This window comes from Centruroides vittatus, unplaced genomic scaffold, assembly GCF_030686945.1.
Source record: "Centruroides vittatus isolate TY-2023 unplaced genomic scaffold, ASM3068694v2 contig_120, whole genome shotgun sequence".
NCBI lineage: Eukaryota > Metazoa > Arthropoda > Arachnida > Scorpiones > Buthidae > Centruroides > Centruroides vittatus.
In genome coordinates, this window is record NW_027120768.1 from 3,552,397 (window position 1) to 3,566,629 (window position 14,233).

The window sequence follows — 14,233 nt, forward strand, 5'->3', positions numbered from 1 at the left end:
AGTAAATAAAACAAAATTCAATGAAAAAAAATTCTTCGAAGAAAAATTTACTTGCAATATCCATTAATCAGGAATGCTCTTGTAAGCTTAGGAGTAGCAAATCTTTATAGAACCTACCTTTTTACTGTTCTTTTTGCTACGTGACAACTACACAGTTTAACGTCACAAACGTATTCAAATTGATATCCGTGGCAAACATGCAGATAAATAAGGTTATTTGCCTCTCTCACTTCTCCTGTACCCCGCATTAAGTGAAAGCTGCTTTATCTCTATCCTCTATCTGCTCCTAGTTACAAGATGACAACTAGTGGAGTATTTTAATATAGCAATATTAAAATTAATAAGTATCGAAAATGTTCGAGGTGACTGAAACTTAAATCCGGCAAGTAACTCTTAAGAATTTTTCATAAGTTCTCTGTCCCAAATACGTCAGGACCTATAATGTGGTTGTTTGAGCTTCATAAAGTCCTAAAAAGGAAGATGTTCAATTACTTCCTTTATGCCTTATAACAAACTTGTCGAGGTTACAAATACTATAAATTTTATAGTATAAAACACTAAGCAGTAATGATATAAGCTTTGATAAATAGAGTGAAATATCATTTCATATGTAAGAAATTTCAGTTTAGATTATTATATGTATTACCTATTATTATAAATTATATAAAAAATAAAAACGTTTTATTATTTTCTTATATAATTTTATTAAAATTTTATATAGTCTATAAAATTTTTAAAAGTAAAATCAAAAATATTTTTAATATTAGCCTAACTTATACTCGATTTTATTTGTATATACACGGTATATTGATTAGACATTTATAAATATATAGCCTATAGCTACCGAAACAATTACAATGAACAGATTCTCTTCTAAGTTATACATTGATAGAACTAGCAGAGATATTTGAGCTGCCCGGGCTAAAAGTAAATAGCTTTTTAATATAGTTCAATTTTAGTCCTGGCAACGCCGGATATCTCTTCTAATTATCCCTAATAGATTCCTTTCTAGTTCTGACTACAGTAAACAGACAACGCCAATATCCAAAAATATGTGTATAAATTACAATTCTATACGTGAGAACCGAGGGGATTAAGCTGCGAACTCGACCCCATTCATCGGCTTCCTTGTCAGGGGATGGCCGTAGGAGGGTAATTTAGAGTAGTGGGAAGAGTTGATGAGGTCGGGATAAGGTGTCGATCGTACTGAAGGATGACATTCGTTGAATACAAACAACATATTTAATAGACACATAGATTATTACAATTCTAGAGTACAGAACAAATAAAGATACAAGGAAAGCGGTAAATACTGGTATCGGCCCGACAATTTTAATTAGCGTGTTCATGCGTTAACGTTCGATTCCGACGTCCCTCTGCCTTGGAGGTTCCCGTTACCGTTGAAGTCGGTTAAGCCTGGTACCCACATGCGGCAACGGACGACGGAAACGGTCGACGGAACGGCAAAATGACGTCACTTTTGCCGTCGACGTCGACGGAATACGAAGTTGAAAATTTTCAACTTTTGCCGCGACGGAAAGCGGCACGGTAAAAATTAGACCAATAGGAAAACCGTTTAGCAATGTCGTCATAGAGATCACATGGTCGTTCAAACTATGGCGGTCAGTACGAAGAGACAGCGTGTCATGTTTAATAACGAATATTTTATTGAAACAGTTCGAAAATATCCGTGTCTGTATGACAAAAAATGTACAGATTTCAAAGATACAACATTAAAAAAAACAATATGGACTGCAATTGGCGAGCAGTTCGGAATTAGCGGTGAGTACTGATTTAACATTAGTTCGAAACTATAACACGTTTTATAATTTTTATATTTTAAATTTACTAATGTAATTACTAATTTTATTAAATTTACCGAATGTTGTTAGGGGATGATGCCGAAAAAAGGTGGAAAAACCTTAGAGATAGATATACAAAGGAGAGGAGAAAAATGCGCGAGAGCCACGTGAGTGGCGCAAGTACTTCGGAAGTATACTTCACGAATTGGAGTTTATTTAAGTACATTGATGGATTTCTCGGATCTGTTGTACTACAGGCAGACAGGTATGATGATTATAAGTTACAATTAATTTATAATTTATTTAAGATATTAATAAAACTGATAATAGTAGTAGTTTGCAATGGTTAGTATTTTAATTTCTTAGTTCAAACATAGATTTGAATAATCAGTGATTTTTTTAAAATATTAAAATAGTGCATTACTTAAAAAAACCATTAAATAAAATTTTAGTGTAGTAATCATTTATCAAGAAATAATGATGTCAAATTATTTTAACAGCACTATAGGAAATGACGAACCAATCAGCCAACAGATTGAGAGTGCAGGTATCAACATTTCTGATACAACAGAATCTTTTTGTGAAATGTAAGTGAAATTGTACAATATTTTAAATTTATAACAAATAATTGTAATAGATAATAACAACTGCTGAGATTATATTATATTATATTATAGAGATGAGACATCTGAGATGCCTGAAAGCCCCTGTAAAAAAAAGCAGAAAACATCGAAAAAAAGTGAAGACATGTTGGATGTTGCATTGAAAACCTTCAATGAAACATCCAAACTTCTAACCGAAACTAAAGAAGAAGACAGAATAGACTTTTTTTGTAAAAGTCTAAATGTCAGACTTCGGAATTTAAACAAAAAAGACAGGCATCATGTAATAAAAAATATTGAATTTATGATGCTGGAAATAGAAGAAAAAGAAGAATATTTGAAAGAATAAAAAATTTTATATATACAAAATGTTATCATTTATTTTTCATTTTTACACTATAAATTTTCTTAACAGGAATATAACCCTTGATATAAACAGCCAGTCCACAGCATCTTCAGAATATATTCAGGAAATTTGTTACATGCTTTTTCAATATTTTTGTACATATTTGTATTATGTCTACTTATTTTGTACAAATGTAATAGACAAGGAGGAATAATTCAAATGTGAGAAAAATATGGAAAAATTACCTCAGATAAAAGAACCTTTTTGTAAAATTATCAATATCACTAATTGACCTGTATGTTTCACACTTACTTTTGGTACAAATGAAACTTACTTTTTGACTCACCTTCATACAATTTAAAAAAGTATTAATTAAAATTCTTGAAACAAATATAATTATACCTTTGGTATAATTATAACTAAAAGAATTGCAGAATGATCATGAAAAAACATTCTTCAAAGGATAACTATCCTGAAAAAAAGCATACCTAAAGTTGCCATAAACTACTCAATTACATCCATAAGATCTGGATTAATTGAGAGCTCATATTTTCATCAAACTCACTAGAATTAAACTTACTTCAAACTTACATCAAACTTACTAGAATTAGTTTGCATTTTTTAATATAACATTTTAAACAAATCTGATGGTAACAAATCAGTCTCTATCTTTAAAAAAGTTAAAAATTCTTATAAAATGCACATGATCTACATCTATTTAGATTTAGATAACCATTGAGTAGCTCCTTGCTGGAACACCAAACCAAACAATAAATATGTTTTTTTTGTCTGCTCGATATTTAGTAAGCTTGTAAATTAGAATAACTGAATTATAGGCTTTATTAAACTTCTAATTTGATATGATTTCATTATTATTATTGGATACTTAGACCATATTAATTAATTTAAACTATACAGAAATATTTAGCAATATATCAAAGGAACTGATGAAAGTTCCTATAAAAAAGAACAGATTTTGTGATAACCTTCATATAATATTACAGGAATTGTCAAATAAAGATAGACATGAGGTATTGAAAACACTGAATTATTTATGTTTGAAAAAAGAAATACATGAACAACACAATAAGTAAATCATTTAGCATACTTTTAAAATAAATCATGTTTATAAACCATTACTTTTATATATACAAAATTTTTACAAATATTTTTACATTATAAAAATTTAACAAAGGCCTCGATATATGCAGCTATCTTGCCATGCTACGGCACCTTCAGTACATAAATATTGGGCAAGTTTGTCACGTAACACTTTTGCGTCACAGCTATATGTGTTAGATCCTTGCCTACCACATTTATGTAAATGTTTTTGCTCATCACGCCATTGTCCCAGGTTGACCGAATGACCCGAATCCTCTGTGTCGACAAAACCCGTCGGACAGTATGTTGTGCTGCTTTCGGTTAATAAAAAATTATGTAACACAAGGGAAGCAGCAACAATCTTTGGCAATGTTACATTTTCATCAAAATTCAATGATCGTAAAAATATTCTAAAGCGTGATGCCAAAATTCCAAATGCATTTTCAACAACACGCCGAGCTCGACTTAAACGATATTTTTTATTTTATTATTTTATTTATTTATCTAACGTATATTCATACATTCTCTGTTCCGCCAGAGGCACTACCAGGGAGATAGTGTACAATTTAAAATGTAAAAGCAATTGTGTGATATTGTAGATTACATGCAGCATTAAGAGTGGTGAAACAATATATACATAACATAAGATTGCGCGATACAGCTAGACACGCAGGCACAGTGAGTAAATGAACATAAGAGAAAATGCTGTCATAGCTTATGACATGCAATTACAAACTGGATGCAGAACATAGGCATTTAGCAGAGAAACAGTAGGATTACCAAGTTACAATGATAAAATATGAATAGAGTAAGTAGAAATAGAAGTAGCACAAGGAGTGTGCTACTGAATGGCTATCCAAGTCAAATAACAAATACCATGTGCACGAGTTAGGCTGAGATGGTCCTTACACTAAATTCCATCATGTTGTCCGATGAGGCCGCCTTTGAAGGAGCGGATTGATGGTTATGATAGCTTTTTTGGCGAGCTTTTTGAAAGTACGAAAAATTTCAGTAGTTTTCCATATATCCTTCATGTTGCAGGGCCAGTCTGTATGAATTTCATTTAAGAGGACGCACAGTTCTGTTCGCTCGCTGGTGGTGATGGTGCAGTCGTATAAATAGTGAGTGGCGCCGTCTCTGACGGTGCAGGTGGGGCAGTGCTCGGAAGCGTGGTCGGTGAATCTGGCCAGATAACTGGCGAAAGCCGCCGTGATCGCTCAGGAACTGTGTCGTGTAGTGATCAGGTGTAAACCAGCTGATCTTGAGGAATTGTTCAAGGTCGGGAATAAACCGATAAGTGATGTGTTGATTCATCTCATTCCAGCGTGTTTGCCATTTGCCAATGGCCTCTTTCCAAAGTAGGTGTTTTAGGGTGCCCTGACTGTTCTTGTCATAGATGTATTGGTTGTTAGGGTCCAGTGCTGCCTCCTTCGCAAGAGCATCCGCCCTCTCATTTCCCTCAGTCTCCTTGATGGGATCTGACCCAGTTGATTTGGAAATTGTTTGTAGAAGTGTTAATTTTATTCCTAATGTCCACAGCCAGAGGATGGAGTTTGCAACTGTGAATTATATTGAGGGCTGAGAGAGAGTCTGTGAAGATTGAAATCTGCATGTTGGTGTAGGTGGTATTGGACCAGTCTATTGCGTTGTTGATGGCCAGGAGTTCAGCTTGGAACACGGTACAAATAGGATGTAGCTTGAATTTTTGGTGATGTGTTTCCGTACGATCAACGTATGCCACGTAGCTGCATCCCACATTCCCGTCAATGCCGGATCCATCGGTATAAATTTCGATGTTGGCGTTGATACGTGTGTAGTTGCTAGTAGTGAAGTTATCATTTACGCCAGGAAATGTGTTAAAGTACGAGTACGGTTTTTTCATTCTCTGTGATTCAATAATATCATCACCAATTGGAATATCCTTTCCCCATCTAGATTGCTGGATCTTGCTCTTCCTAATGATCTCGATGTCTATGGGGATCTTTCTTGCGATTACCTGAAGGCTGTTATTACTGATTGTGCGGTAGGCCTTTGTAATTAAAAGAAGTGCCCGCCTCTGAGCGGACACCAGTTTCCTCCTGGGATGAAACCTTCGAAACGGCCCATCCCCATGTGCCGCAACCATAACTGACGATCGGGATGAAGATGCCGTCGTATATGGCAGAAAGGGCTTCAGGAGAGAGACCCCAATCTCTCCTGGCCACCTGCGCCAACGATTGAAATATGAGCCCGGTGCGTTTTGTGGTGTTCTCAATATGAGAGTCCCAGGAAAGTTTGTGGTCTAGTGTTATGCCTAAATACTTAAGAGTTTTTCCCACGCGGATGGCCACACCGTTCATTTTAAGTGTTGCAGGGGTCTTAGATATAGGTTTCTTTCCCTTGGTTTATTGAAAATTATGGCCTTTGTTTTTTGGGAATTAAAAGTCAGCTTGTGCTTGTCACCCCAGGTGCTGATGAGTTGTAAAAGGCGATTTCCCTCGGTTTCCAGCTCGGCTCTCGACCTGCCACCAATCAGCATGAGCACGTCGTCCGCATACGCGGTGGAAGATTTTTGCCCAAAGTTGCTTCTTAAGAATGTATCGAACGTTATGTTCCAGAGCAGGGGCGACTTAAACGATAATTAAAAATACGCCCTGCGTGATGAAAATGAGATTTACGAGGGTAAGGTATCATTATATTTCTCCGTAAGGGGAATGCTTCATCAGCCACAAAGTAATAAGGAAAAGATACATCAGAATTTGGCAAATTAGCATCTTTGGGAAGATTAATCGTCTGATTTATTATTTTTTTGCCAAATGTACATTTCTGAAAAACTCCTCCATCACTCTCACTTCCATAATGTCCAAAATCTATATAAATGAATTTGTAGTGGGCATCTGCAACAGCCATTAATATTTTACTAAATCTCCCTTTATAATTGTAATTTATAGATCCAGTATTTGCAGGACACTGCAAAACAATATGTTTACCATCAATACTGCCACAGCAATTGGGCAGTTGCCAACGTTCGAAGAATCCCTCAGCAATGTTTTGCCATTCCTCTTCTGTCTGAGAAACTTTCATGTATGTTCCTTTCAATCTTTTCCAAATAGCAAAACAGGTCTCTCTCACTATTTTAGTTACTGTAGTTCTTCCAACTCGAAAAGTATAACTCAAACTTCGAAAAGTTTCTCCAGTAGCAAGAAACCTAGAATTTTAAGTAAAGTTTAAATATGATGAAAGGTATACAAAATTCATCATATTATCATCTCCATTTTGTCACATTCAATTAACTTGTTGTATTTAGAAATAAATAACCATTTATATTGCTGTACATGATAAAATTTAAATGAGAATCACACAAATTAATAACAAACTAGCAATAATTATTTTGTTTTAGTACTGGCCAACTGTTTTTATTGTTATAGAAATTATATAAGCAGATTATAAATGTTTGGTTCTGTAGTAGCCTATAGCTAATAAGTTAATGTTATTATTTTATCCATTTCCTTTTTTATTATAAATTATAATTCGTATTTTGTTTTTTTAATACAAAATATTAGAATATATAAAACTAATAGGCTGTAAATGTCAATAATAATGCATTTTCTCCATAAAAATGTTTTTAAATATTCTTCCAAAACTAAAAGTCCAGCTTTAAAATATGAAGGTGACAACATCGAGATGATTATAATAGGATTGATTACTACTTGTAGTCTGAAATAATTCATTTTACCTTAATGTTAAACAAAGTCGATCGTGAGCTGATATAGCATCACGCCATCGGGTATTTTGTTTGGTTATATCAGGTTCAATTAATCGCAATAACTTCGCGAATGTCTCGATGGGCATTCGGAGAAACCTACATTTAAATAAAATATATTTCATTTATTCGCTATATAGTATTACTATCCGAATTAAATATCCATGTCAAATAGATGTACTCAGTGGTGATATTCGAAATATTTAACAAGGGGTTCGCTAGCAGAAAATTTTTCCCTAACGTAACGAGCCATTGGTGAAGGCCGGGTAACGATAGTGTTTTAAAGCTGTCGACCCTTTTTTTTTTAGGCAGAGGAATTTTCTTACCGCGAAATGGCGCTTCTCGAAATAGAAATAGTACACGTGTCATCATCTCTTATACATTTTCTTTCGCTGTCCATAGCCCCGACACGTGTTCCAAACTCCCTGACTCTTGCTCACAATCTAGATTGAAATGCTCGGTACAACCGGGGTATAAGGCCCTAGTTTAGTAGTATTACAGAGTATAATACGCATATTTTAATATATGTTTTTTAAAAAAAAACAAACCCACTGAGAAATGTTCCGTTGTGTTTAACAAGGTTCGGGAACTGAAAATTTTAACAACGGGTTCGGGCGAACCTGTGGCGAAACCCGCCGAATATACACCACTGGATGTACTGTACTTACTGCATGAAGTATTCGGGATCGTTTAATCTTAACTCGGGTACCAAAGTATTCGAAATTCCTAATTTCGAACGATATCGAAATATTTTTCGTACCCAAAATCTTCGCTTCTGTGGCTTTTTTATCTGGGATAAGATTGTCAGTAAACTTAAAAAGTTTAACTGGTATAACAACAAAGTTTTCGTCGGCGCCATTTTCGTCTACTCTCGGTAGCTGTTTATATTTACAGCGGGCAGAGGGCGCGCGTTTCAATTGTAGAGTATTTGCCGCATGTGAGTACACGCGATACGGAAAGACGACGGAACGGCAACCGTTTCCGTTGACGGTTTCCGTCGTCCGTTGCCGCATGTGGGTACCCAGGCTTTAAGGTCTATAGAAATCGGAGAGGAGAGAGAGTTCTAAGCAGGGCCGGATTTACATAAGGGCATTTGGGGCCGGTGCCCAGGGCCCCCACAAAACTGTGTTTAAACATAATTTTTTTTTTTCTATTACCGCGACAGCCTAGTGTCGCCTAATCACAAGGGCCACAGACAGAAAAAACCGAACTCGGAGAAAAAAACCTATGAAATATAGGAAAATTTCGGGAAAAAAATTTTACATAGGTATTTTTCAATTAAATTAAAATAATTAGTTTTACACAATAAAATATATGTATGTTTACAATAACCTTATTTGTAAATGAAATTTACAACTTCCTAGTTGAAATCTTTATAATACTTGAAATATCTCGCGATTATTTATACAAGTTCGTGCAAGACCGTTGTAGCGCCACCTACTACGTACAGTACTAGTTAGATAGAGTATACATTTACGCTGTTACGAGTTTGTACTGACATTGTGAGCTGCTAATGTTGTCTTCTTTATACTTTTTTGCACAAAGAGTTTATACAAGTATGGCGTAAAAGTGTACAATTAATGAAAAAGAATAATGAGTCAACAAGGTGATAGGCACCAGTAACAGGGTCCGGATTTTAGGCGATTGGAGCAATTGGTGCCAATCGGGCCCCGCAGCCACGTCAAAATTTATATATTTAAAAATAGTACATGTTACAAAAATAAATATCTAGCTATATTATTATTAAAAATAAAACAACATATTTCAATATGTAAATTAACAGTTAATTAATTTTGTTATCTAAAGTTTGAGGGACCCTGCAAAAAAAATTCAATCGGGCCTCGCACCTATTGGATCCGGCGCTGGGCACAGAAGTAAACGGGCATATCCAAGCTGGCAGTGCTAAACGTCGGTCAGCGGCCGATAAACAACAAAAAGAAAAAGAGGTTCTTTCAAAAACACGTCGCATGTCCGATTTTTTAACACTCTCGAAGCAAGTCACAAAATTCTCTGTCACGTTTAGCTAATGAAAATAATGTTGTAAACAATGAAACAACATCGACAGAACAAGAGCACGGAGAAGAAAAGAAAGTGGGAGTTATTATATCAATTTACTTAGAATACAGTAAGATATTTTTTTAAAAATCATTTTTCGATTAAAAAAAACTGCATGAGAAAAGCGATTAAGGTGGTTTTCCTTCGCAAAACGCGGCAACGCGGCGATACCACTGACTATCCCACGCAACAATACATTTATTGAGAGAAATATCGTGTATATTAATTTTGTAAGGTGTAACATTCTTGAATAATTGAATTATCTGAGAGAATTACAGTTGTATTCAAAATTTTCGAAGTATTTTTAAAATTACTTTTCAAGTGATAGATTTTACTGTATTTTTAAATACAGTGAAGACTACTTAGGCGACCACCCGCATTCGACGGGCACCTGTCAAAACGGGCAAAAATTTCTGGTACGGAATAGTTTAAACATAGAGTCTTCGTATAAGTTACACGTATTAAACGACCCTACCTGTGTAACGCGATCGCGGGCATCCGATTTTTGGTCCGAAACAACAACAACAAACTGTGATAAGCAACCACTTCCGCGAATATATTCGGTTGAAACTATTGTTCGAACCCACCTCGGGCATTTCTCTCACTCCATTAGGTGCATGAATTAGTCTAGCAACAAAGGAAATTCATTTCAGTTTTGTTCAGAATTCTCCGAAAAACGACAGAAATGCAACGCTGTCGTTTAGAAGATTGTTATCAGTGAAAGTGAAAATGGTTTATCACAACGGCAATTAGCGGCGAAGTTTAACTGTGGGAAAACGAAATTTATTTTACTGTAGACCTACGGTATTTTCCTTATGGGTATAAAATATTTTACACGATAAAATTAATCGGCTGATCTCATCGTTTGATAAAATTTATTTAATTTATTTATTATTATTATTTTTTGAAGCTCATATACAGTACATGTGCGATAAATAGTTTCTGTACCAACCTACCTTATTTTCACGATATTTTTAGAAAAATAATATCCAAGTAATTTTCGCACGCAAAATATTTAAAAAACAATAAACGCATTAATGTAAAAATCAGTTTTACAGGCAACCTCATTACATTCCGCAATTGTCCAATGACAATCGCGGAATGTAATGAAATCAATCATTTTATTATTCATTAATAATTTTTCTTGTTCTTAAGAAAATATTAAATATTTAAAAAAATACAGTATTTTTAATGTTAAAATATGATTAAACTAACGAAAACCAAACCGGAAGTGATGGAGTGATAGGACGCGCTTGTATATCGATGACGTAATACACCTAACTGAGGAGCGAACGAAAAGAACCAAGTTGAATTAATTAAATCAGAAAAAAGAAAGTGTGCATTGTAATCGAGAAAATGCGAGTATGTATTAATCTTTAAAATCTGTCTTATAAAATCACGACGACTCCTGTAAATCCAGTTATCCGATAAGAATAAAATACCAATGTTTAGCTCTATCGTTGAAAAAATTCGCTTTTTTTCTGTTCATCTCGAGTTTTGCTTAGTAGAAATGGCTAAAAAGTGCGCAAAATACGTACAGCACCACCTGTCTAAAAGACCACTTTTTAGAAGGAAGCGTGGGTGGTCGCCATAGACACGTTTTACTGTATTTTGAATTCTGTTACGTGGGATTATCGGTGGATACAGGTGTGCTCGAGTGTAACAACAAGATCGATCATATTATATAACTTTTTATAGTAAATAATTTTATGGCATACTCGCGTCACACAGTGCTTCGAGTTCCTGGTTGGAGGTTCACTCTCGTTTCTCTCCTAAACTGTGTATCCTTACTTAACTCAAAACTTTTAACAAAACAATATACCGGTAATACTAATTTTATAATTTGGCAATTATACAATACAATTTTCTTGACAAATTTTTCATTTAGTGTATCATTATTTTTACGATTAAACGTATTTTATTTTTTGTAATATTAAATATAATTAACGTATTTAATCAACTATGAACAATTATCAATGAAATTTCATGTATTTACTTTTTTTCTACTTTAAAATTTTTTAATTTTACAAAAATTAATCTATTTGTAGGCTACAATTACGGGAAAAAATGGTTTATCTGATGATATAGGCACGTGGCCGGATAAAATGAAGGAATTCAATTATTACTGGTTGAAAAACTTTAATTCTTCATTACAACACTGCGATAGTCAGTTATTGAAAAATAATTCATTTGAACAGTTGGACGGAAATAAAATCAGAAAATGTACTATAAGTATGTTTGAAAAAAAGACTCCATGTGGGGAAGTTATCAATCGCTCTTGGCTGTGCTTTTCTCCAACTACGGGCCGTCTTTATTGCTTTTTTTGTAAATTATTCGATGACTCCAAAGACAATCAATTTATGCACGGCGGTTTTTGTGACTGGAAACATGGAAATGAGCGATTAGTACAACATGAAATGTCAAATAATCATTTAAAAGCATTGATTTTATTCAATAGCCTTTCAAAAGAACAAGGACGAATCGATAAAGAACTCGAAAAACAAGTCGAAGTTTCCACTCAATATTGGCGCAATGTCTTAAAACGTGTCATTGAGTTGTGCTATTTTTGAGTGAACGATCATTAGCGTTTAGAGGAACTAATGAAACTTTGGGATCTCCAAGCAATGGTAATTTTCTAGGGATGATTGAATTACTGGCAAAATACGACCCTTTTTTGAAAGAGCATATAGAAAAGTACGGAAACTGTGGAAGCGGAAAAGCAAATTACCTGTCTTCAACTATTTATGAAGAACTCATTGAAGAAATTGGCAAATTAGTGTATAGCGAAATATTCAATCGATTAAAAAAAGGCAAAAATATATTCGATTTCTTTAGATGCAACAACTGATAAATGTCATGTCGATCAACTGACTTTAATTCTTCAGATACGTAGAAAATGCTACTCCAGTTGAAAGGTTTTTAAACTTTTTACCCAATCAAGGCCATAAAGCCGTAGATACGTTTCGTGGATTAAAAAACTTTTTAAAAGAAAACGATATCGATATACGTGATTGCCGCGGTCAATCGTATGATAATGCATCAGCAATGAGTGGAAAATTTATTGGACTTCAAGCTTTGGTAGCGAATGAAAATAAACAGGCGATTTGGGTACCTTGTTTAAGTCATTCATTAAATTTGACTGGGGAAAAAAGCTTCTAACGCTTCTATGTCTTCAACAAGTTATTTTATGTTTCTGCAAGCTATCTATGTATTTTTTTCAGCTTCAGATTTACGTTGGGCATTGCTTAAAAAAACGTTAGAATCCTATAAAACTGGGAACGTCAATGTACGAGTACCACAACGAGTTGACTGTACTAGATGGTGTGCTCGAGGGAATGCTAATAAGGCATTCGTACTTGGTTATAAGCCAATCAGAGATATTTTATTGAATATATCTCAAAATAATAATTCCGATACAAAAGCACGATGTGAAGCTTTAGAGCTTTATAAGAAAATGTGCCTTTTGGAAACAGGAATCGTGGCATCATTTTGGGACGATATTCTTGAAAACTTAAATAAAACGAGCAGTACGATTCAAAATCCGAAAATACTTGTAAACATCGCAATTTCATGTATTAAATCATTAAAAACATATATTGTGGAAAAACGAGGTAACTTTTCACACGAGAATTTAGGAAAAACACTGACTGGTATAAACGAGTATATAAAAACGATCGTATGCGAAGGTCAAAATGGTGTTGCGAACATCTATGACACAAGAACGTTTAAATTATTTAACGATCATAAGTACGGAACGTGATGTATTACGTGAAATAAATATTGAAGATGTAGTAAAGAATTTTGCAGATAAAAAAGCACGAAAATATTTTACATAATTTTTATAAGTTTGCTTTATTTAATTTAAATGTATTACGTTTAATGTATATTGTCTATATTTTATAAAATAAAGCGTTATTTAATTAAATTTAATATGAATTTATAAAAATGTTTTAAGCTTAAACACTTTATAAGTAAAATTTTTGAAAACATATTTTTTTAAGTACAGTATTTTGTGTAAATTTTCTAAATCATCAAATTTGCCTTACTCTTAAAGGGGGGCCCCCACCGAATTTGTGCCAGGGCCCCTGGATTGGTAAAATCCGGCCCTGGTTCTAAGTACTCAAATTAAATACCTGTTTGCCACGGCGTTCACGTCCGAGCAGTCCTCCAGTTGGGGAGTGGACCCGAGATCCGAATGGAGTTTCTGGGTCTGGAGCTTCTAGTGGATGATCGCCCCGAGGCGCGGGTGCGACCCCTTTTTATACCCTTTTTGCGAGGGAACTCCCGGGAGGTTCTGATGCAAGGTGACTTAAGTCCGATCCCTGTCTGGAGTATGTTTATGCTAGTTGTCAGAAATCGAACATTTCGTCAAATTAGCTTGCACGTAGTCTGTTATTCGACGTCTTTTTTTAGTTTAAACGTACAAAAAATACTGCAGTTCTATTATCATGGATTAAGTTAAAAAAGATTCTTTTCTTGCAAGCTATTCTAGCAGTCTAACAGGACGAGATGCAGCTCTGTACGAAGAGAAAATTTCGTTATGTCAAGGCGATCCATACGAAGCCAGTTTATCAGACTTCGTCGT

General features: G+C 34.5%; 2 protein-coding genes and 1 long non-coding RNA gene across 4 annotated transcripts; 1 reads left to right on the forward strand and 2 right to left on the reverse strand.

The window, feature by feature from the left end:
* The first annotated feature begins 1,415 nt into the window (after positions 1-1,415).
* On the forward strand, positions 1,416-2,767 carry LOC136983995 (uncharacterized). Of its 2 annotated transcripts, XM_067280891.1 has the most exons (3): positions 1,416-2,067; positions 2,303-2,389; positions 2,480-2,767. In XM_067280891.1, the coding sequence occupies exons 1-3, from the start codon at positions 1,883-1,885 to the stop codon at positions 2,751-2,753; spliced, it is 546 nt and encodes a 181-aa protein (XP_067136992.1). In that variant the 5' UTR covers positions 1,416-1,882; the 3' UTR covers positions 2,754-2,767. The 2 variants fall into 2 exon arrangements, 1 of the variants encoding a protein (XP_067136992.1); XR_010882134.1 differs by lacking the exon at positions 1,416-2,067 and having other exon boundaries at positions 2,236-2,389; positions 2,482-2,767.
* A 2,543-nt stretch (positions 2,768-5,310) lies between these two features.
* On the reverse strand, positions 5,311-5,976 carry LOC136984335 (uncharacterized). The gene has a single exon (XM_067281277.1). It carries the CDS (start codon positions 5,974-5,976, stop codon positions 5,311-5,313), a length of 666 nt encoding a protein of 221 aa, XP_067137378.1.
* Positions 5,977-6,917: 941 nt separating this feature from the next.
* On the reverse strand, positions 6,918-8,572 carry LOC136984004 (uncharacterized). The gene is made up of 3 exons (XR_010882137.1): positions 8,262-8,572; positions 7,567-7,692; positions 6,918-7,038 (listed from the first exon to the last, which is right to left on the reverse strand). It is a non-coding gene; the product is annotated as an uncharacterized lncRNA (long non-coding RNA).
* Positions 8,573-14,233: the final 5,661 nt, after the last annotated feature.

Excerpts from the sequence above, each read along its gene's own strand:
- LOC136983995 (XM_067280891.1), top strand. The coding sequence starts at position 1,883 with ATGTTGTTAGGGGATGATGCCGAAAAAAGGTGGAAAAACCTTAGAGAT. Across the intron at positions 2,068-2,302 it reads GTTGTACTACAGGCAGACAG|CACTATAGGAAATGACGAAC; the intron begins GTATGATGATTA and ends TTATTTTAACAG. Across the intron at positions 2,390-2,479 it reads ACAGAATCTTTTTGTGAAAT|AGATGAGACATCTGAGATGC; the intron begins GTAAGTGAAATT and ends ATTATATTATAG.
- LOC136984335 (XM_067281277.1), bottom strand. The coding sequence starts at position 5,976 with ATGGTTGCGGCACATGGGGATGGGCCGTTTCGAAGGTTTCATCCCAGG.